The 20,258-nt window shown below is 62.0% G+C and overlaps 1 protein-coding gene across 5 annotated transcripts in view; it reads right to left on the bottom strand.

Moving 5' to 3' along the window:
• The window catches only part of FCHO1 (FCH and mu domain containing endocytic adaptor 1), a 35,160-nt gene extending 18,223 nt beyond the window's left edge, over positions 1–16,937 (bottom strand). For 2 of the 5 annotated variants that reach the window (XM_081315227.1, XM_081315231.1), the window contains exons 1-16: positions 16,885–16,937; positions 12,471–12,526; positions 11,648–11,716; positions 9,907–9,998; positions 4,200–4,274; positions 3,797–3,938; positions 3,441–3,593; positions 3,129–3,233; positions 2,599–2,697; positions 2,092–2,188; positions 1,745–1,793; positions 954–1,038; positions 857–868; positions 638–692; positions 277–461; positions 70–94 (exon numbers count right to left, since the gene is read on the bottom strand). In XM_081315227.1, coding sequence (XP_081171353.1) covers positions 70–94; positions 277–461; positions 638–692; positions 857–868; positions 954–1,038; positions 1,745–1,793; positions 2,092–2,188; positions 2,599–2,697; positions 3,129–3,233; positions 3,441–3,593; positions 3,797–3,938; positions 4,200–4,274; positions 9,907–9,998; positions 11,648–11,674 — 1,201 coding nt within the window. In that variant the 5' untranslated portion in view covers positions 11,675–11,716; positions 12,471–12,526; positions 16,885–16,937. Of the gene's footprint in view, positions 1–69; positions 95–276; positions 462–637; positions 693–856; positions 882–953; positions 1,039–1,744; positions 1,794–2,091; positions 2,189–2,598; positions 2,698–3,128; positions 3,234–3,440; positions 3,594–3,796; positions 3,939–4,199; positions 4,275–9,906; positions 9,999–11,647; positions 11,717–12,470; positions 12,527–16,884 lie in introns of all 5 variants that reach the window. The other 3 variants (XM_081315228.1, XM_081315229.1, XM_081315230.1) reach the window with 3 other exon arrangements.
• Positions 16,938–20,258: the final 3,321 nt, after the last annotated feature.

Here is a 20,258-nt window from a genome sequence, read left to right as displayed (position 1 = left end):
CCAGCCCACCCCACGGCAGGGGCCCCACTGCAACCCCACGGCAGGGGCCCGGAGAGGGGGGGCACTTACGGGAGGAGTGCCTCTTCATGGTGCCCTGCAGAAGAGAAGGGAGGGTCAAGAGCACAAGGCCGCCGCTGCCCCTCGCCCCCCCTGCCCCCCCGGGCGAAGCCCCTGCAGCAGAGGGCAGACGGCAGGGCTCTCCCTCGGCCCTGCTCCAGGACAAGCAGGGGAGGGGGTGGGGGGCCGCCCTCATCCCCTTTGGTGCCCCCCACTCACCCCCACGCAGGGCGGCAGGATGAGGCTGCCCACAGAGGCCTTCAGCTGCTCTGTGGAGGCCGAGGTGGCCGCGCTGCCCACCCGCTCGGGGGCCTGGATGGGCTTGATCCGGATGTAGAACTTGGGGGGCTCTTCATCGTCGTAATCCGAGTCGCTGGACGAGCAGAAGCGGCTGCTGTGTTCGCGTGGAACCGAGTCAAGGAAAGCCCCTCGGAAGCGGGTCCCGGGGGGGAGACCGGGGGGTCCCCGGGCCCTCTCTTAGCCCAAGCCGCCTCTTTGGGAAACCACCGGGGGGGATTCCTTCCTCAGCCCCCCTTCCCTAGATCCACTCCCAGCCCCCCTGACACCCCCACCAAGATATCGTTCTGGTTCACTTCGGGCCGGACGGTGAAGCCTTCCTCGTCCACCTCGGGGGGCTGCGGAGAGACAACAGGGCTGGGGGGGCTGTGGGACAGATCATCCCCCAAATCTCCCAGGGAGGGGTGGGCAGCACAAGACTGGGGGGGAGGGAACCCTTGGGAACAGGGGTCCGGGCAAAGCCCACCACTCAGCTGCACCGCCTGGGGGGGCGTGTCCTCACCCCCAAATCCGCCTCCGGAGACTCCCTGGGGAGAAAGAAGGAGACAGGGTGAGTGGGGGGGGGTGGCCAGCTACGACCGATGGCGGAGGGGGGCCACAGCCATACTCACCCCGAGTCCCGCCCGCGTTCCTTGCGCCCGAGTCCGGGAATGCGGAAGGCTTTGCTGCGGCTGCGTTTGGGCCCTGGGGGGACAAAAGGGGGGGGCTTTTCAGGAGAACCAGGGGGCCCTTGGCCAGGGGGCCTACCAGGGGCACTGCTGCTTGGTTGGGGGGCACCTGAGGAGCAGAGCTGAATCCAGGGGGTCCCCCAGAAGCCACATCTGGGCCCCATGTCTCCATTTGGGGAGGGGAGGGGCACCGGGCAGCCCGAGGATTGTGTGGTTGAAATTCAGTAAGAGGTGGGCAGAAGAAATAAGGGGGTGCATCCCTGCCTTTGCCGTGCCCACCCCCCCAAGAGAAAGAGTGAAGGATGGTGCTTCTGCCCTTCCCACATGGGGGAGCACGAAAAGGGTGCTGGAAGATGACGCGTGGGCTGCAGCCCCACCCCAGTCCAGCTTCCCTTTGCCTCAGGACCATCCCTGAATAAGGAGCAGACTGACCCCATGGAGTAACAGCATCGTGCATTGCTGGGGGGGGGGCAACTAAGGCCGAGAAACCTGGGTTCGATCCCCACTGAGTTCCTTGGACCAGTCAGCCTGGCCCACCTCACAGGGCTGGCAGGGAGCACAACTGAGTCCGTGGGGGGGGGGTGTTTGGTCTTCAGGGTCCATCTGCACATCTGTCTCCTGCACCACAGGCTGCCCCCCCAGCCCACAGGCACCCCAAGCCAGCCTGCTCACTCTGCCAAAGGCAGAAGCCCCCCCCCCCCCAAAAGCCGAGCCAGACGTACTTGCCTTCCTGGGAGGACAGAAGGCTCAGCTCCTCCAGGTCCAGGGGCCCTGCGGGGGGGGGGGAGAGAGAAGCCCAGGGTGAGGTTGGGGTCGCCCCACCCCAGAGAAACAGCTCCAGCCCCCCCTTCATCACAGATGCTTTCATCTCTCTCGCTCTGAGCGAGAGGCGGGGGGCCCGGGCACGCCCAGGACCCCTCCCCCTCGGGGACCTTGGTCTCCCTGCAAGACCCCTTGGGGGGGCAATGCCTGCTCGCCGCCCAGCGCCCCCCACCTGCTTCCTTTTCCCCCCTCTCCCCCGCAGGGCCCCCCGGGGCGGCTCCACCCCACCCACCAAGGCGCCCCTCACCTGGGGGCTCGCAGCCGGTGCCTTTGCTCTCCGCAAAGTTGCGCAGCAGCGTCTCCACCCCGATGTTCTCCATGTTCTGCTTGAATTCCTCCTGCACCTGAACGGGGGAGGCGGGGACCCTCCTGAGGCCCCCAAAAGGATTCCAGGGACCCCCCCTCACCTGTCCGGCCCCTGCTCTACTGCTCCAGGGGGCCCTTGGAGGAGGCAGCAAGTCCCCCAGCCCACCTTCAGCTGCCCCCGCCGGTTCCCTCGTTCTGGGAAGACCCCCAATGAGGAGGGGGTCCCTCTCCCCGCCTCCTGCCACCGCTTGGGAGGGGGGTGGGAAAGAAAGAAGAGTGGCAGAGCGGGGGGGGGCTCTGCAGGCTTGGACTGCAACAGCACAATCCCCCACCCGATGGGGGTCTGCAGAGCGCCGAGGGGCCACGCCGGGAAGGCTTGCCCAGAACCGCCCTGCCCTGCAAGCCCCTCGGAGCCCAGCCAGGTGCCCGGCCGAGCCCTGGGCCTCACCTGCCCGATCTGGACGTGGGTGTCCTCCACCGAGTGGACGTAGGAGCCCACCAGGCCCTTCATGTGCCGCAGGTGAGACTCCTCCACCTCCTGGAACCGCTGCGGGGGGGAGGAGAGCTGTGGGGCCGGCAGAGGGCAGAGCCGCCCTACTCGTGCTTGGGCAGAGCTCAGGCCAAGAGGAGGGGGCAAGCCGAGCCCCCTCCAGGCCAAGTCTACGCTGGGCTGCTCTGGGGCGCGGCTGCAGCCCCAAACTCCTCGGGGGAGACCTGCCCTGCGCCTGGAGCCTTCCCCGGGCCCCAGCCAGGTGGGCCCAGCCTCCCCATCTCTCCCGACCCAGGACCCCCCAGGGCCTCTCCTGAACAGCATAAGCAGAAGAGACGGGGGGGGGGGGAGTAAGTGCCAGCTCTCCCAGCAGCCCCCGAGCAGAGATGGCACCGGTCAACCACCTCTGCCAGCAGCGGACTGGATGTGGTGCGAATCCCACCCAGCTGGGCGCATCCTGCAGCCCCAGGCCCTGCGCCCTCCCTCACCACGGCCGTGTCCAGCATCTTCTGCTCAAAGTCTGCACGGGCAGCATTGTACTTCTCCACGGTGCGTCGCAGGGCGTCCACGGCCTTTCGGGACTTCAGTTCCGCCTTGGTGGGGGGCACACGGGGGGTGTAGTCAGGGCAAGGCCCTGGCCTCTGAGCCCCCCACTCCCAACCCCCTGCCCTCCTTTCCCTCCCTCCAGCCCAGCCAGCTGATCCAAAGTCGGCCATGGTGGCTGTCGACCTCAGCAACCGCCCCACCCCACCCCGGGGGTCCCAGGAGGAGGGCTGCAGGGCTGGACCCCCCCCACTGACCTTGTCCATCTCCTTCTGGCTGGCCCCCTCCCTGCGGAGCCTCTCCAGCTCCTGGCATCGGCTCTGGAAGGCCTCCCTGGCCTTGGGCAGGTGCTGCGCGGCCCCCTGCAGCTGCTGGACGGCCTCCAGCGTCCCGGCCACCTCGTCCTTCGACTGACCGGAGGAGAGAAGCAGAACTGGCAGCCCTTCTCCAGGCTTCCGGCTTGGGAGAGGGTCCTGCCCAGCCCCCACTGGGACCCCGGAGCAGGCCTGGCAGCCCAAGGGCCCCGGGCCCCTCCCTGGGATAGGGAGAGGCCCACAAGGGGACACGTCCCCCCCACAGTCTCTGGGGGACTCGGCCGGGGTGTGTGTGTCACCTTTCTGTGGGCTCGCAGCTGCTCCTCCCCATAGCGGCTGATCTCCTTGATGAGATCTTGCAGCTTCTTCACCAGCTCAGCGTGGCACAGCGCCAACTTGTCCGAGGAGATGCGGAAGACCTCCCAGAGGGGGGCAAAGGTCCTGGGGGGCACACAGGCAGCGCCTGAGCCCTGCTCTGACATCCTCTGGGGGGTCTTCAGCCCCCCCACATAGGACCCACCTGCTCAAGCACCAGGACCCTCGCCCTGCAGGCTGCCCAGGAGGGCAACGGGGGGGCAAAGGGCCCGGGGCCAGAGGCTCTCTCCCCACAGGCCACCGCACACAAGGATGGATTAGCCCCACGGCCTCCCCACCCGCCTGGGCTCCGGGCAGCCCCCCCCCCCGAATGCAGCAGGCTCTCACCCCAGCTGGGTGCTGTTGCCGGCCATTTTGGACATCTTGACCATGGACTTGGCGTAGGCCTCCTCGACAGCCGCCCTGGCCCGGAGAGAGACAGGAAGGCCCGCCGTCACCCCTGTCCCGGGAGCAGGCTCTCCAAAGGACCGGCCCGTCTTCCAGGCACCCCAGAGCCCATGCTTCCCTGCTCTCGCTGGCAGATGGGGCAGGGCCTTCCTTGGGCCAGCCTGCCGGGTATCCCCTGCCTGGCACCCCCATTTTAGAGCATATCCCTGCTAGGTAAGTGGCTGGCCACAAGCAGTCTACGGAGCTAGGACTTGAACCGTCTCTCCTTCCTGCCCAGCCGCCCAGCCCCATGGGTTCCGTTACCCTCCCTGTCCCTGCAGGTCTCTGCTCATATTTATTTATTTATTTATTTTTGGGACTTATATGCCGCCCTATCTCCCAAAGGACTCAGGGCGGCTAACAACAATAAAAATACAATAATACAAAAGTTAAAAAAGAATTAAACTAGCAGCCCCAATAATAAGTTAAAAACATTTTAAAAATCCCTGTCAGTCCAGGTTGGCCTGTTGAAAAAGCCATGTTTTAAGGTCGCGACGAAAGGACCGGAGATCCGGGGCCGTCCGAAGCTCAGGGGGGAGTTGGTTCTATAGGGCTGGCGCTCCCACAGAGAAGGCCCTCCCCCTGGGGGTCGCCAGCCAACATTGTCTGGCCGACGGTACCCTGAGAAGGCCTTCTCTGTGTGAGCGTACTGGGCGATGGGAAGTCGTTCCCGGCAGCAGACGGTCCTGCAAGTATCCCGGGCCTAAGCCATGTAGGGCTTTAAAGGTAAGAACCAGCACCTTAAATCTTGCCCGGAAGACAACCGGTAGCCAATGCAGCTCACACAGGAGGGGTGTAATATGGGAGTATTGGGGTGCTCCCATCACTACCCGTGCGGCCGCATTCTGCACCAGCTGAAGCCTCCGGGTGGTCTTCAAGGGCAGCCCCATGTAGAGAGCATTGCAGTAATCTATCCGGGAGGTAACGAGTGCGTGGGTGACCATACGTAGGGCATCTCGGTCCAGATAGGGGCGTAACTGGCGTACCAGGCCAAACTGTTGCTTAGTGCTGTTTTAGTTGGCTTTAGTGGTTGATGTTAAGGGTTTTTTATATATATTTGTTTAAAGATTTATGTACGTTGTCTAGAATCCCATTGTTTTGAGCTGGGTGACCATATAAATGTTCTAAATAAAAATAATGTAATGTAATGTAATTTATAGTATAGTATAGTATAGTATAGTATAGTATAGTATAGTATAGTATAGTATAGTATAGTATAGTATAGTATAGTATAGTATAGTATAGTATAGTATAGTATAGTATAGTATAGTATAGTATAGTATAGTACAGTACTGTACAGTACAGTACAATACAACACAACACAACACAACACAACACAAAGGACACCAGCACAGTGTATCTGATTCTTACACATCCTTTGTAAAAAGATTAAGACCATATTTCAATCCACAACTTGCAAAACTATCACTACATTGTCCTTAATGCCTGGAGGACACCCCAAAACCCATCAGCCACCTCTAAAATGACATCACCAGCTCCCTGATAACGTTAGTTATTTCAACCTTAGAAACAAAAATATTTTAAACCAATTTGAATGCATGCTGTCTCCTCTCTAAGGGCATTGTCAGCAAAGTTTGGGGGGGGAGGAAACCCGCCCGTCCCTTGAGCAGCCCAGGTGAGATTCGGGGGTCCCGGGGGCCTCTTGGGACAAAAGGAGAGGACAGAACAAAAGTCCTTGACTTAGAAGCACAGAACCTCTGTTACTAAGTGACTCAGACCCAGTTTTAACAATGTTTTTTCCACTGTTGTTAAGTGAGTCTCGTGGTCATTAAACGGATCAGGTAACCAATGCAGCTCACACAGGAGGGGTGTAATATGGGAGTATCGGGATGCTCCCATCACTACCCGCACGGCTGCATTCTGCACCAGCTGGAGCCTCCGGGTGGTCTTCAAGGGCAGCCCCATGTAGAGAGCATTGCAGTAATCTATACGGGAGGTAAAGAGTGCGTGAGTGACCGTACGTAGGGCATCTCGGTCCAGATAGGGGCGCAACTGGCGCACCAGGCAAACCTGGGCAAATGCCCCCCTGGCCACATCATCTATATGATCTTCAAAACTGAGTCGTGTATCCAGGAGGACGCCTAAGTTGCGCGCCCTATCAACGGGAGGCAACACCTCTCCTCCCATAACCAAAGATGGAACCTCTTGGACTAAACGAGATGCCGGTACCTAAAGCCACTCAGTCTTGGCCGGGTTGAGCCGGAGCCTGTTCTTCCCCATCCAGATCCGTACCGCTTCCAGGGAACAGGACATCACGTCGAGGGCATCACTGGGTTGGTTCGGGGTGGAGATGAAAAGCTAGGTATCATTAGCATATTGATGATACCTCACCCCGAATGATCTCACCCAGCGGCTTCATGTAGATGTTGAACAGGAGGGGCGAGAGGACCGACCCCTGAGGCACCCCACAACTAAGGGACCTCGGGGTTGACCTCTGCCCTCCTGCCAACACCGTCTGCGAACGGCTGGAGAGGTAGGAGAACCACTGTAAAACGGTGCCTCCCACTCCCAACCCCCCAAGACGTCGCAGCAAGATACCATGGTTGATGGTATCAAAAGCCGCTGAGAGATCTAATAGGACCAGGACAGAGGAATAACCTCTATCTCGGGCCCGCCAGAGATCATCCACCAGCGCGACCAATGCCGTCTCCGTGCTGTACCCGGGCCTGAAACCCGATTGGTACGGGTCCAGATACTCAGTTTCCTCCAGGACCAAAGGGAGCTGCCGAGCCACCACTCTCTCAACAACCTTCGCAAGAAAGCGAAGGTTGGAGACAGGACGAAATTTATTTAAAATAGCTGGATCCAAGGCAGGTTTCTTGTGGAGGGGCCTCACCACCGCCTCCTTCAAGGCGGCAGGGAAGCACCCCTCACTCAAGGAAGCATTAATCATTGCCAGGAGCCAGCCTCGTGTAACCTCCGGAGCCGCATAAACCAGCCAGGAGGGACACGGGTCCAACAAACACCAACATGCGCCGGCAGGGGAATTCTGGGAGTTGAGGTCCACACGTCTTAAAAGTTGCCAAGGTTAGAGACCCCTGCCCTTTTGAACCAGCGTACAAGCAGATTTGCGCTTTGCACATGCTCCAGTCAGCTCCCACAACCCGAAGTAATGTTACTCCGTTCTGATTTCAGCACAGAAGCCTCCAGAGGGTGTGAGGGTAGCACTCGGCAGGCGTTCCCAGGAGACTTGAACCCAAATCCTGCCCTCCCCAATTCCCAGCCTTTGCGCCACTGATTCATGCAGAGCTGCCAGGCCTGCCCAGGCCTGATGGGGTCAGCAAAGAGCCACAGCTCCCTCTGGTGGCCAAGAGGAGGAACTCCTCACCCAGTAAGCTCTGGCTCTCTGGAGGGCAGGGAAACCAGCTGGGAGGAGTTGGGGGGGGTCTTCCTAGCCACACACAGACACCCCCCGGCCCTCATCCCCATGGACTACCAGATCCACGAGTTGCTAGGAGCATCCAGGGAGGCCTGGCAACGTGTCTCCTGTGTGAGTTACGCTCTGGAAGGCTCCTGGTTGACAAGGTAACTGGGCTGCCCCTAAATCCACCACACACACACACACACACACACACACACACACACACACCCCGTGCCCAGTCGCCCGGAAGCGAATTCTGCTGCCAGCTGGTTTCTCTTTCCTTTTGCATCCGCAGCTGCAGACTCTTGCAAAGGGGGCCGAAGTACATGAGTTGGGGGCTGCTTATGACCCCCGACTCCGGTTCTGCAACTGGATTGTGCGGCTCATTTTTTACTCTCTCTCCAGAAATAAGCCCAAAAGAGGTACAGCTATTTCTTTTTTTTTATTAAAGAGTTTTAATAAAGATATATTTCAGTTTGGAGGAGATGGATAAATTATATTCAAAACAAATATGGAACTAAAAAGTACCATTTAGCTTATGAGTAGATTTTAGTGGGATATTGTTATTGGTACGTTGTTTGTAGTTATGTTAAAAGAGAGTTAAAGCGCATTATGAATTTGGTTAATTGTATATTATGCATAATTTTTATTTAGAATATGATTATTGTAACTATAATCCTGTATTTAGCTCTGGGAAGTGGGGGGGGGAAGTGGGGGGGTTTGGGGTGGGAGGGATTGGGGGATATATTGTAAAATTTTGTTTTTGTAGAGGTACAGCTATTTCTTGACTTAAATCCGTTTGTTTAACGATCACCGGAATTTAGGGAGCCCCTGAGAAAAACGCTTTGCAGCTGGTCCTGTGGCTGTCCCAGGGGTCAGGTGGGCCAAGTGGGCCCGCCTGGCAACCGGCCTTTACGGACGGCTGCAGCAGCCTTCCCAACTGGCTTCAGGCAAACAAAGTCAGCGGGGGGGGGGGGAGCTGGATTCGTTTAATGACTGTGTGATTCACTTAACAGAATCAGAAACCAAGGGGGCAAAATCAGGCAACCGCCTTGTTTAGCCACAGAAATTCTGACCCCAGATACCTTCAAGGTCGAGAAACGCTTGTTGTCAACCTCGCCAGGTTAGAAAAAACCCCAACTTCCCTTTGAAAAACTAAACTTCCCCAAAGGGGGAAGGCCAGGGCTACAAACGCCTCCCTCCTGCGGCCCCAGAGGCTGGAAAAACAGGCAGCCCCACACAGGCACAGCTGCCCGCTTCGACCCCCGAGAAAGCAGGGTCGGGGTTCACACACACCCCCTCCCCAAAAGATCTCTTAGCAGCACAGCTCCCTCCCCTCTTCTTCCGGATTCATCTGCTTTAGTTCCCGATTGCTTCCAGCCACTCCCCCCCCCCCCGCTGCCAGGAACTCGGGGGCTGCTTCCGGCGAGCCTTGAACTCAGCTCCCAGGACTCAGGGCTTTGACGTGGGGCCTCTCTGTCCCCTGGGCCCCCCAACAGCTCAAGTGCAGATTTAGCCCCCCCCACCTCCATGTCTTAGGGAGGTTCCCAGCCCCCCAGCCCAGGGCTGTCCCAAAGGTGCTTTTTGGTTTTCCTTGAAAAACTAAAAAAAGTTCAGCTGCCTTTTGAGAAAAGCCCCCTGGGGTCTACGGTTACAGAAGCGGCTTCCACGCACCGTCGCCTAAAAGCAAAAAGTTCTGATTGTAACGTTGCTCATTTCTACTGCGCTAAAGAGAGTTGGAAGTTGGAGACTTTCTTTCCTTTTCCCTCCCTCGTTTTCTAGTTTTCTACTGCTTTGTGTTTTATATTTTGACAAATCAGTAAAATTATTATTAAAAAAAGAATGAAAAACACCTTTGGGATCTCAAGAGAGAGAGAGAGACCCAGGTTTTCTCAGTGGCTCTTAAAAATAAACCCTGGGCAGGAATCGAGAGGAGGGGGCGGGGGGGGGGGTGTTGTGGTCTGGGAAGGGGCTGGAACCCAGACAAGGGACGCTCTCTTGGTTTTAGCGCCCCCTCCCCACCCTTTGGCAGTCAGTCCCCGCTCCCCCCCCCTAAATTGCATCCTCTGGGAAAAACAAGAAGCCTCCAGGCCGGCTGGAGAACAACTCCTGAATGTGCAGCCAGCATTCTGGGGGATGTAGTACAAAACCCAGAGGGCTCCACCCCTCCCCGGGGCTGGAAGGGGGCGGGGCAAAGGGGCAGGGGAGGGGGGAAGCCTGCCGTACCTCTCCCGCATGAAGTCCGCCAGCTCCTTGGCCGAGATTTGCCCATGCTTCATGTTGTGATATAGGACATCGAAACCCTGGTTCTTCTCTCCCTGCGAGGGAACCCAGACAAGAAAGTGAGGAGGGGGCCACTGGAATTGGGGGGGGTCTTCCCAGCTTGTCTCTGTGGGCCCCCAACCACCGCCAGGCCCCTCCCAGGCTGAGCTCTCCGCCAACCTGCAGGCAAGCAAGAGGGGCAGCAGGGGGCGGGGGGGAGGAGCCCCCCCAGCCCCTGAAGGAGCATGGCTGGCTGGGGCATTCTGGGAGTCGAGCTCCGGGCACCTTCCAGCTGTGGCAGAGGCCGGGCTGCCCCTCCCCAAGTCCCCCCTTCCCCAGCCATCAGCCGAGATGGAAGGCGTGGTTTGGGGGTGGGCTGCCAACAGTAAGGGGGGATCTCCCTCCCCAGAGATTTCAAGAGGGAGCTTGAGTGGGGGGGAGTTCTGCTCCTCTTTCAAGAATTTGGCGGTCCCCAGGGCCCCACCGGTATCAGCCACTACCCAAGGACACCCTAGCCGACAGACGCTGGGGGCGTCCCCCAAGCCCCCACAGAGGCCTGCCCCACGGCTCTGGCCCTGCCTTCCCCTCCCCAGAGCAGCCAGACTGGGGCCCCCATGCCAGCCAGCGCCAGCCACTCGTCAAACGTCACTGCTGGGTGCCCCGGGAGTGGGCAGGGCGGGCACAGGCGGTGGGCACAGCAAGATCCCAGGGGGCTCCAGGGCCAAAGGTTGGATCGGGGATGTTTTGGCCTGTTAAAGATGAAAGGCTCGTAACCGGGGGGGGGGGGATCAGGGCTGTTCTTCCGGCGTTTCATTGGGGAAGAGGAGAGGAACTCCCATTCTCGAGATGAGCACCAGATTCCCCAAATCCCAAGGAAAATCGGAGCCAAAATGCCAGCTTGGAATATTGGAAAGCTTCCCAGCGCAGCCTCCTCCACACACAGATCAGCGGGGGGGGGGGGGGGAATTGCATACCAGCCAATCCAGGCCCTGCTGACCAACTGGGCACTTTTGCAGGTCCGGCTGCCCCTTTCCCCGCCCCCCCCCCCGCCTGCCTTTGCTTCCTCCTCCCAAAGGGAAAACCTTCCCCCTCCCCCCCCTTCCCAGCCCTCCAACACCTTCCTCTGGGGCCTCTTTGGACTTCCTTTTTTTGAAAAGTCCCAGACTGGCCACCCTGATTCTCGGAAAAGGACTTTCTTCCCATCAGTGAGAACTAGAAACTTGCTTGAGGGCCCTGCACGAGCCTCAGTGGGACACAGGATGTGGGGAGAGTTTCAGAGCCCAGGCGGCCTCAGGGCGTGGCGTGGCATCCCACGTGGCAATGGAGGCGGGGCGGGGGCTCCACACAGCTGCCTTCCTGGCCTGGAGGCTGCCCTAGGGCGTGGGGGGGCCACCCTGCTGTGGCTCCACGAGACCCGCACCAGGGTCCCCTTCGCCCCTCAGGAGGGGAGCGAGCTTTCGGGGTCTGTCCCAGTCACCACACGCCAAACCCCGCTTGCCGAAGTGCAGCAGGCCAGCCTGGCCAGGGCTGTGGGGCCTGCCGGGGCCCAGCTTGCTCCCAACGGCCTCCCCAGCTCAGTTTGCCACCCCCCCTTCACTGGAAGAGCCTCGGGGCTCGCTAAGGCCTTGGCGCTGGGGCCTGGGGCACCAGCTGCTGTGGGAGGGCAGAAAAGCGGGGGGGCACAAAGACGAGGGGGGCTCCTTACCCAGAAGTGCTCCGCAAAGTAAGACATGGTGGTGGTGGGGCGGTCTGGCCTCTTTCAGCTCCTGGGAACCTGGGGGAGGAAGACTTGGGTGAGGCCGGGGGTCTCCAGGGAGGGAGCCCACAAGTGCTCCAGCCCCCCCCCCCAAGGCAAAGCAGCCAGGGCAGGGAGACCCTGCTGGCTGCTGCTGGTGTGTTGCAGGATCACCCCAGGCCTTCTGCCCCCCCCAGACAGCCCCCTCCCGCAGGAGGGCTCCCGTGAGGAAGGGACCCCGCTGAAGGGGGACCACTGCAGGTGGAGGGTTCGGGGCGGCCCATCTGCCTCCAGGGGGCTGCAACATCCCACCCCCATACCCTGCCCCTCCCTCTTCTCGCCCACCCCCCCTGCAGCCGTCCTTGCTCCTCTGGGGGCCCCCTTCTCCCGGGGCGACTCAGGGCTGCAGTTGGTGGCCAGGGTGAAGCGGGGGGGGGGGGCTGGCCTAGCGTCCCGGCCTCCGTGGTTCCACCTCCTGCCACAGGAAAGGGGGCAGAGGCAGCCCCTTGGGCACCAGCACCTGCTCCTTCCCTCACCCCCCTGGGCCCCCCTGGGCACCCTAGCAGGCCACCGCCTGCAGTCGGGGGGGGGGGCGTTACTGGGGTTGCACCCCCCACCCGGCAATGCAGGCGGGAGTAAAAACAGGAAGTACTCAGAAGAGGCCATCTTGGTTTTTTTCACTTTAAATGGGGGGGGGTGGAATCTTTGCACCCACTCACCCGCCCCTCCCCCACCCCATATCTTCCAAGCGTGGCTGGCAGTGGCTTCGAGGGAGGGGGCTTTGGCTACTCGCCTGTGGCTGGGTCATGCTCTCGCCGGCAGCTGGCAAAAAACGACTGGACCGTCGCCCTGGGGGGCAAGCAGAGAGGAAGGGGGGGCAGACAGGTGGGGGGCTGAAAAGCCACTTCCTGAGAGTGGCGTTTCTTCCTTCGGCTTTGCAGCTGCCCCGTGGGCTCCCCTCCCCCGGCAACCCCCCCTTCAGCCCCTGGATGGGGAGGGGGTGCTTTGCTCAACCCTGGGATGGGTCTCTTTCAGATACTCGTTTTGGATTTTTTATCCCATCTTTATTACTTTTATAAACAACTCAAGGCAGCAAATGCATCTAATGCACCTTCCTTGCAACAACAACCCTGTGAGGTGGGATGGGCTGAGGAAGAGGGAGGGACCCGGCTTTCATGCCTAAAGCAGGACTAGAACTCCCAGCCTCCCACTTTCTAGCCTGGTGCCTTGCCCACTAGACTGAATGGGCTCCGCAGAGCGGCTGCCCTGGAGGCTGGGGCACATGGGTAGTTGTGGCCAGCCTCTTTTGGCCTCTTTGGGAGGGCGATGTGTGGCCGCCGCGCCGGAAGCTGGACGCCGTGTCTCCGGGGGGGGGCTCCTTCTCCAGTTCAAGCTGGCCCAACTGGGGGGGGACCCTGCCACAATGGAGGGCGTTGCCAGGCCTGGTCATTTTGCTGCTTCCCCCAAAGGCGGGGGGGGGGGGCAACTTAGCAGCGGAGCAATTCCAGGACTGAGGAAGGGGCATTTTACGGGAAGAGGTCAAAAGCAGATGGTCCCTGGCAACGATCCCTCCTCCGCATTTACTCCACCGCTCTTTCCACGCGTTTTGTGATTTTTATGTTCCTTAATTTTTTTAAAAGAATCTCTCTTCCTCCTCCGAGCTTCACCCCCTGCATTGGATCCTGGGGGGGGGCGGGCAGAAAGGCGGTTCAGAGACCCTTCTGAGAAACCCCCCCATCCATGTGGAGAGGCAGATGGACGGAGGGCAGCTGGGTTCATTGAGGGGGGGCCGCTGGCGGGCACTCCTTTGGCCAGAGAGGAAGAGAGCCCGCCCTTCGCCCTGCAGGGGACCCTCCCAGCCCCAACTCCCCAAAGGGGGGAGGAATTTCAGCTGCCAGCTTGCACCCAGGCTGTGGCACATGGGCCACCCAAAGGCAGAGCTGCAGAGGGATTCTGCCCCTCCATTCCCCCCTCTACATTGCTTGCGTAGGGCACAGGCCTGGAGGGCAGCCCCCGCTCTTAGAAACGCAGCCCCTCTCCCCACAAAGTGTGCCCAGGCTGGGATCTGAGGTCCCCCCTTCATCTATGCCGACACCCAGAGAGTTGCCTTAAGGCCACCCCTGCTGCACAACCAAGTTGCTAAAAGAGCAGCACAACAGCACAAGGGAGCCCAAAGTGCGTGTTCGGAGCCCTCCCTGTCAGGAAGCTTCTCCTTAGTTCTCCCCCCCCTCCCGAACTTAGTTTCCATCCGTGGCTTCTCTCGTCCTGCCATCAGAGGGAGGGGGATGGTGGGTGCCAGGGATGGCTCTGCCAAGCCACCAGGCCTGTGTTTACATTCTGGGAAAAGAGGAATTCAGAGAGACGGGCACTGAGGGGAAGGGCTGGACTAGATGATCTCCAGGACACCCTCCAGGCCTTCATCCCATCACTTGTCAAAGGCCCGGAGGAGACCAACGGTGGTGGTGGTGGGGGGATGTGCCAGGCTCTCCGCAAGGGCACGGCCCACTTTCCCTCCTTCTGGAGGGGAGGGCCCAACACCTGGGTTTCAGTCCTGGGGTGGGGTGGGCTCCATTGAATGCCCGGAGAAGCCTCTGGAGGAGAAGAGCTCTGGGGCAGAGGGGTGCGGCCCCCCTCCATGGGGGGGGTCTCCAGGGGTGGTTGTGCAGCCTGCAGTCAGAAAAGTGTTAACAAGCTAAAGCTTTTGTACAATTATTTTATGTTCCCTCACCGGATTTGATGGGTTTTCCGCTTCAAACAAGCAACTGGGGGAGGGTCTGGTTGTGGCCTTTGGGCCACGGTGCCCATTGGGGCAACGCTGCAGCCAACAGCCACGATGCCGCCCTGCTGGGCTGGCTCCGGACGCAGCCTGGCGCCGCAGCACCCTCGCTCTCCCCTGGGACGGCTCTCCCGCCAGCAGAGGCCTGGGGGGAGGGGGGGTTTCAGCAAACCCCATGTGAACCAGAGCCGGAGGCACAAGAGGCCCGATCTGGAAAGCGTCCTTGTTCCTTGGACGGTCCTGCCCAAACGGAGGAGCACGGAGAGGAAGGGCCCCACTTGAAAGGCTGCCGTCTGGCGACCCCCTGGCCAAACGGAGGAGCTCCGAGGGGCCGCAGGGCCGGTTCAGAGCAAGGGGGCACGCAGGGTGTCTGGCCGGGCTCTCCTGCCACCCCCCTGGGCTCCTCAGCCGTGGAGGAGAAGTGCCACCAAACCTGGAGGTCAGCGTGGTTGCTGCCACGGCTCCTCTCTTGCGCCTCTCATGTTTCCCAGGCTCAGCTGGGCTTTGTCCACAGAAGGCTGCCACAAACCGTGGCTCAGGGCCCACTGGCTCCCTGTCCTGCCAACCGGCTCCCTTTAAGCGGGGGCCTCTTCCTTCCACCGGGCAGAGGCTGGGACGGCCGGAGAGGGGCCGAGGATGTCTGAAGAGTGGTCCTGGGTGCAGCTGGGCCTTCCCCCCACGCACACCCAGACAGGCAGCGTGGCCAAAGGCTCTCTGGGCGACACTTTCTCCCAGGGACACACTGGACTTGCTGCTGGGCAAGCAGAGCTGCGAGTGGGGGGGGCAGAGGGCAAAAGCCTTGCAGCTGCCCAGTGCCCCCCCCAAGGGAGACACGGCAATGGGGAGGGGCATTGTCTCCACCCAGCCGGAAGAGCCCAGCAGCTAAGCGATGCCCCAGTGCAGAAGCAACGATGGCCCTGCTCCCCCCCCCCCGCCTCCATCCATGGGGCCAAGCAGTTCTCCCTCCCCACAAAACCTGACTCATTCATGGGTGGGGGGGCGCCTCAAAGTTTCCAGTGGAGGAGAGCCTTTCCCAGCCCATGTACCCCCAGCTGCCCAGAGGAGGAGGGGGGCTCCAGGAGAAGCAGGCAGGGCCCGGAGGGGCTTTTGGAGGGCAGCTGCTCCCTCCTGCCAGGCCCTGAGAGCAGACTGCCCCTGCACATGGAGGCTCTGCTAATCAGCCCGCTTGCTAAGCCCTGAGTGTCCTTCAGGGTGCAAAGGGCACTTTCTGGCTGGGCCTGTCTGACTGGCCGGGAGCTCCCTGCCCCCCTCCCTCCCTCCCTGCGCCTGTTTCCAACATGTGGCATGTTACGCACCCACCACACACGACTCCCTTTCCGGCACAAAAAGCCTCCACTTTCTTAAATTAACCATCTCCAAGGCAGCAGAAGGACGGCGCTTTTTGATCGGCCTTTCCAGATCAAAGAGCCGGGAACGGCCCTTCTCCTGCCCGACCCGCGGCCAGCAGCCCCGGGACCGTCAGCCTAAGAGCCAGGCGGGGGGGGGCGTGGACGGGCTGGGGAGGAAGCCCAGGCTGCCCCCCCCGCAAGCGCCCCAAAGCTGAGGGTGCCGACTGCGGTCCCGGCCCCTCCGAGGGAGCCAAAGAAGGGGCCGGATGCCCCCTCACCGCCCGGCTCCGAGGCTCCTCCGCAGGCCGATCCGGCGTCTAAAGTCCCCTCTTATCGCTCCGGCCGGACCTTTGGCTGGACACGCGGCACAGCCCCCCCGTCCCTCGGCACAGCCCCCCCGCCCAGGTGGCTTCTCCCTCGGGGGCGCCGGGGGAGGCCAAGCTCTGCGCAGGACCCCCGCCCGATTCCTGCCCGGGCACCTGCAGCGGAGGCCTCCCCGCAGCCCGCCCGCCGAGGGGCCCCCGAGCCGAGCCGAGCCGGGCTTCCCGGCACTAGCAGCCAGCCCGGGCGGCAGCGGCACCCCCCCCCCGCTCGGGCCTACCGCTCCCTCCCTCCCGCCCGCCCCAGCCCAGTCCCGGAATCGGGGCCGCGATGTCCACCCCCCCCCGCAGGGCGAGGCGGGCTGGCAGCAGGTCCGCAAAGGAGGGTTTGCAGCGCCATCAGCGTAAAAGCGGCGCCCACGGGGGGGGGCAGAAACAGCACCCTCGGAAAGGCTCCGAGCCCCGATGGCGCGAGATCCAGCCCCCCCCCTCCAGGCGGCGCAGGCAGGGAAGCCTCTGCGGGGCTTGGGGTCAAGGAGCGGAGCCCTCCGCCCGGAGGCAACAGTCCCCCCCCCGCTCGGACCAGCCCCCCCCAGGATCAGCGGCCCCTCCCGGCGCTCCCCGCAATGGGCGCTGCAATCAAGAGGCGGCCAGGAGCGGCCGCGCCTGCTTCCCCCTCCCCCCCCCGCTTTGGGGGGCGCAGGATCCCCCCCCCTCTGCCCGGGAGAGGCCGGGGCGGGCGGGGCCGGGGGGGCCACTGACCTTCCGCGCTCCTCGCATCGCGCACCTGCTTCGCCCGCCTCCGCCGCCCAAAGACCCCCCCGCGGAGGAGGGGAGGGCGAGGGCGGGGCTAGCGCGGCCTCGGCGGGGGCAGAACGGAAGGGAGGCTCGGCCCGGATTGGCTGGCGCGCGAGCCGCGGAGCTCCGGCTCCTCTCCCCCCCCGCGGGGCTCATTTGCATCTTTAAAGCGGCAGCGCCTGCCTTTTCCTCGCGGGCGGTGAGCGGGCAGGGGCGGGGCGGCCCTCGCCGGGGCTCCTCCCTAGGGGGGAAAAGGGGCGCCCCCCCAAGAGAGCCTGCCCGGGCCCGGGACTTTCCCTGCAGCGCGCCCGAGGTCCGACCGGACGGAGCGGCTCTCTGGCGGATCCGGGGCTCCGTATCGCCCCGCCCGAGCCCCCCTTCCAGGGGCGGCTGCGACCCCCGCGAGATCCGCGCCGTCCCTTGGGGGCGTCGGGCCCGGCCCCCGTTGTCCCGCGACGGGGCGGCGGCTGCCCTCGCCGTGGTCAGGATGGGACGGGGCAGCAGCGCCGGCAGGGGAAGGGGGGCCCGGCTCCCCGGACACCCTGAACGGCTCTTCCCGCCGCGGCCCGCCCCTGCCTGGGGGGCTCCTCCGTGGGGTCCCCGCAGGGAAAGGGCAGCCTGTCCCGAGCGATTGTCCTGGCTGGCCTCACCGGAGGATGGCGGGAGTCTCTCCGGGGGCCCCACCCGGCATCCATTCGCGACGGGTCCCGGGAGAAAAGCAGCCCAGGCTTCGCGGGGAGGGCGTAGTTCCATCCTCCCGGCCCCCCTGAGCGCCCCCACCCCACACACACCTGGTATCCCCTTCCCATTGCTCCCTTTCAGGACATGCGAGTCCTACCCAATCCTCATTTCGATGCTTCCCCCCCCGGGGGGGTCCCGTAGGCTTCGGTTTAGTGCACCAGAGATGCTTCGCAAAGTCTTTTCCAGGCAGTTGCCATGACAACACGGCTACTCCATCCTTCGATCTTCCCCGTTGTGCAACCAATGACAACGGGTCCAGCTGGTTGGGGGGGGTTCCAGATGAGATTTAGCGGGGATTTGCCCTCCTGCCCGGAGCAACGGTGCCAGCCTCAGCCGGGAGTCCCCTCGCCCGTTCTCTGCCCTCCCCGCAGCAGGGCAGGCCGAGAGCGCCCGCCTCTCCAGACCAAGCCGGCAGGAACCCTAATCCCCGGCCGGCTCCAGGCAGACCTTGCTGGGCGGCTTTCAGGAGGGCCGCTGGGCTTCCTGGGTAAAGAAAGCGAGGGGGGGAGCAACTCCCCCCCATGACATCCCTTTTGCTTCCTGGCTCCCGTCTGGCTTCCCTCCGCCCCCCCCCCCCCCAGCACATGAACACCGGGACTCTTGGTGCTTCCCCCCCCAATTGACTTCACTGGCTGGCCTCACCGTTCGCCATCTCAGGCCTCTCTGGCCATCCCTAATAACAATAGAGTTGGAAGGGACCTGGGAGGTCATCTAGTCCAACCCCCTGCTCAGGCAGGAAACCCTATACCTTTTCAGACAGCTGGCCGTCCAGTCTCTTCTTAAAAGCCTCCGGTGTTGGAGCAGCCACAGCTTCTGGTGGCAGGCTGTTCCACCGCTTAATTCTTCTCACTGCCGGGAAATTCCTCCTTAGTTCCCAGTTGCTTCTCTCTGTGATGAGTTTCCATCCGCTGCTTCTCGTCCTTCCCTGGGGGGGGCATTGGAGAATAGCTCGACACCTCCCCCCTCTTCTCTGGGGCAGCCCCTGAGATGCGGGAAGGCTGCTATCATCTCCCCCTGTTCCTTCTCTTCATTAGACTAGACATGTATCCCTCTGTTGGGCCTCCCTTGCCGGCCGCCCCACAGCCGCTGGCCATCCAAGGGGGCCCGGCTGGAGGCCAGAGCCAGGCGCACGCAGAGGGGCCCCAGCCTCCTGGGTGTTCTGCTGGTGCCCCACAGCAAAGCTTGACCGCTGCAGGGCCGTCCACCTGCTCCAAATGCCCCCTCCCCACGGTGACCTGTGACCCTGTTCGCATCCTGGCTGGTTGGGAAGGGCGCCCCTCCCCCACACCCCACCTGCCCTGCCTCGGCCGAGGGGGCCACAGTCAAAGCCGTTTTACACAGCCAGTCGTTCTGCCCAGTTCACGGGGGGGGGGGGGGCGGACCCCACAGACCTCCCTCCAGAGAAGCTGGGGAGCCTGGGGGCTTGGCAGCAGCTAAAGGGGCACCCGGGATGGCGAGATAACTTCCCACATGGCACAAGAGACGTGGTGAGCTAGGTACTTCTTTAATGGTTTAATAAGAGTTCAACACAGGTGTGCATTTGTGTGTGTACACACGTGACATTGTGTATCACAGGGTTAACTGTAATGGCTACGACAACCACATCCTTTTCCCCCCCTGTGGCTGGGAGAGGAGGGGGTCACCACAGGCCAGGAAGGGGAGGACGCCCCCCCCACCCCAAGGTGGCCAGCCAGCCAGCCCCCCCTTCCCCCGCCCTCCTCTGCCAGGCTTCCCAACTCAAGGTGGTGAAGGCATCCCCCCTCCCCAAAATACTTCTAGACACACATGCTGATACAAAAGACAGGAGGAAATGGGGGTGGGGAGGACAAGCGAAGGGGCAGGCCCACCCAACCCCCCTCCCACGCAGGAGGGAATCCTATAAATTATAAACCTTCCTTATAGTAACAGTTTTGGTGGGGGCTTTTTTAGAAAAAAAATATAAAACGCATTAAAAAAAAACCTCATTTCCTTCCTTAGAAAACAAAAGATTTAGTGTCACATTGCAAGGGGCTTTCCCCCCGAACTTTCCTTCAAACGTTAAAAAGAGGGGAGGGGGGGGCTTTCCAGAGCTGCACAAAGGGCCCCCCGGAGAGGCCGTCGGCTGGATTTGGGCCTTTGTGGCTGAAGCCTCCAGAAAAACTGCCCTGCCCTCCAAGGTTTTTAACATAAAGAGGTAGAAGAAGTCTGGAGTGTGAGGCTGACGGGAAGGGGGGGCAGCTGGGAATGTCTGGGGAGGCCCCAAAGGATCATGGGCCTGGATGGCCCCACAGCCATCTGCCACCCCTCAGCATGCGGGGGTGGTGGTGGGGGTGGCTGGGCCGGCTTGGGGGGGCTAGGAGGGGCCGGTACCCCATGCCCACCAACTGCGGGCGGGGAGCCACCTACTCCCACACGAAAGGGGGGGGAGGGAAAAGCAGCTGCCCAAACGTGGGGGAGCCACGGCCGGGCCTCTCCCGAGCCCCCCCACCTCCCCCCCCCAGGCCAGGGCGAGGGGGAAGCTGTGGCGGTGAACATGCAAAGAAACCAGGCAAGCAGGGGCTGCAATTCTGAAAGGGACAGGCCCAGCGTCTCTGGCATCTCCCCCCCCCCCCGGGGCC

Source organism: Vipera berus (assembly GCF_964194415.1).
Source record: "Vipera berus genome assembly, chromosome: 1".
NCBI lineage: Eukaryota > Metazoa > Chordata > Lepidosauria > Squamata > Viperidae > Vipera > Vipera berus.
The sequence above is the reverse complement of the archived record's forward strand: the minus strand, read 5'-3'. Positions and strand labels throughout refer to the sequence as shown.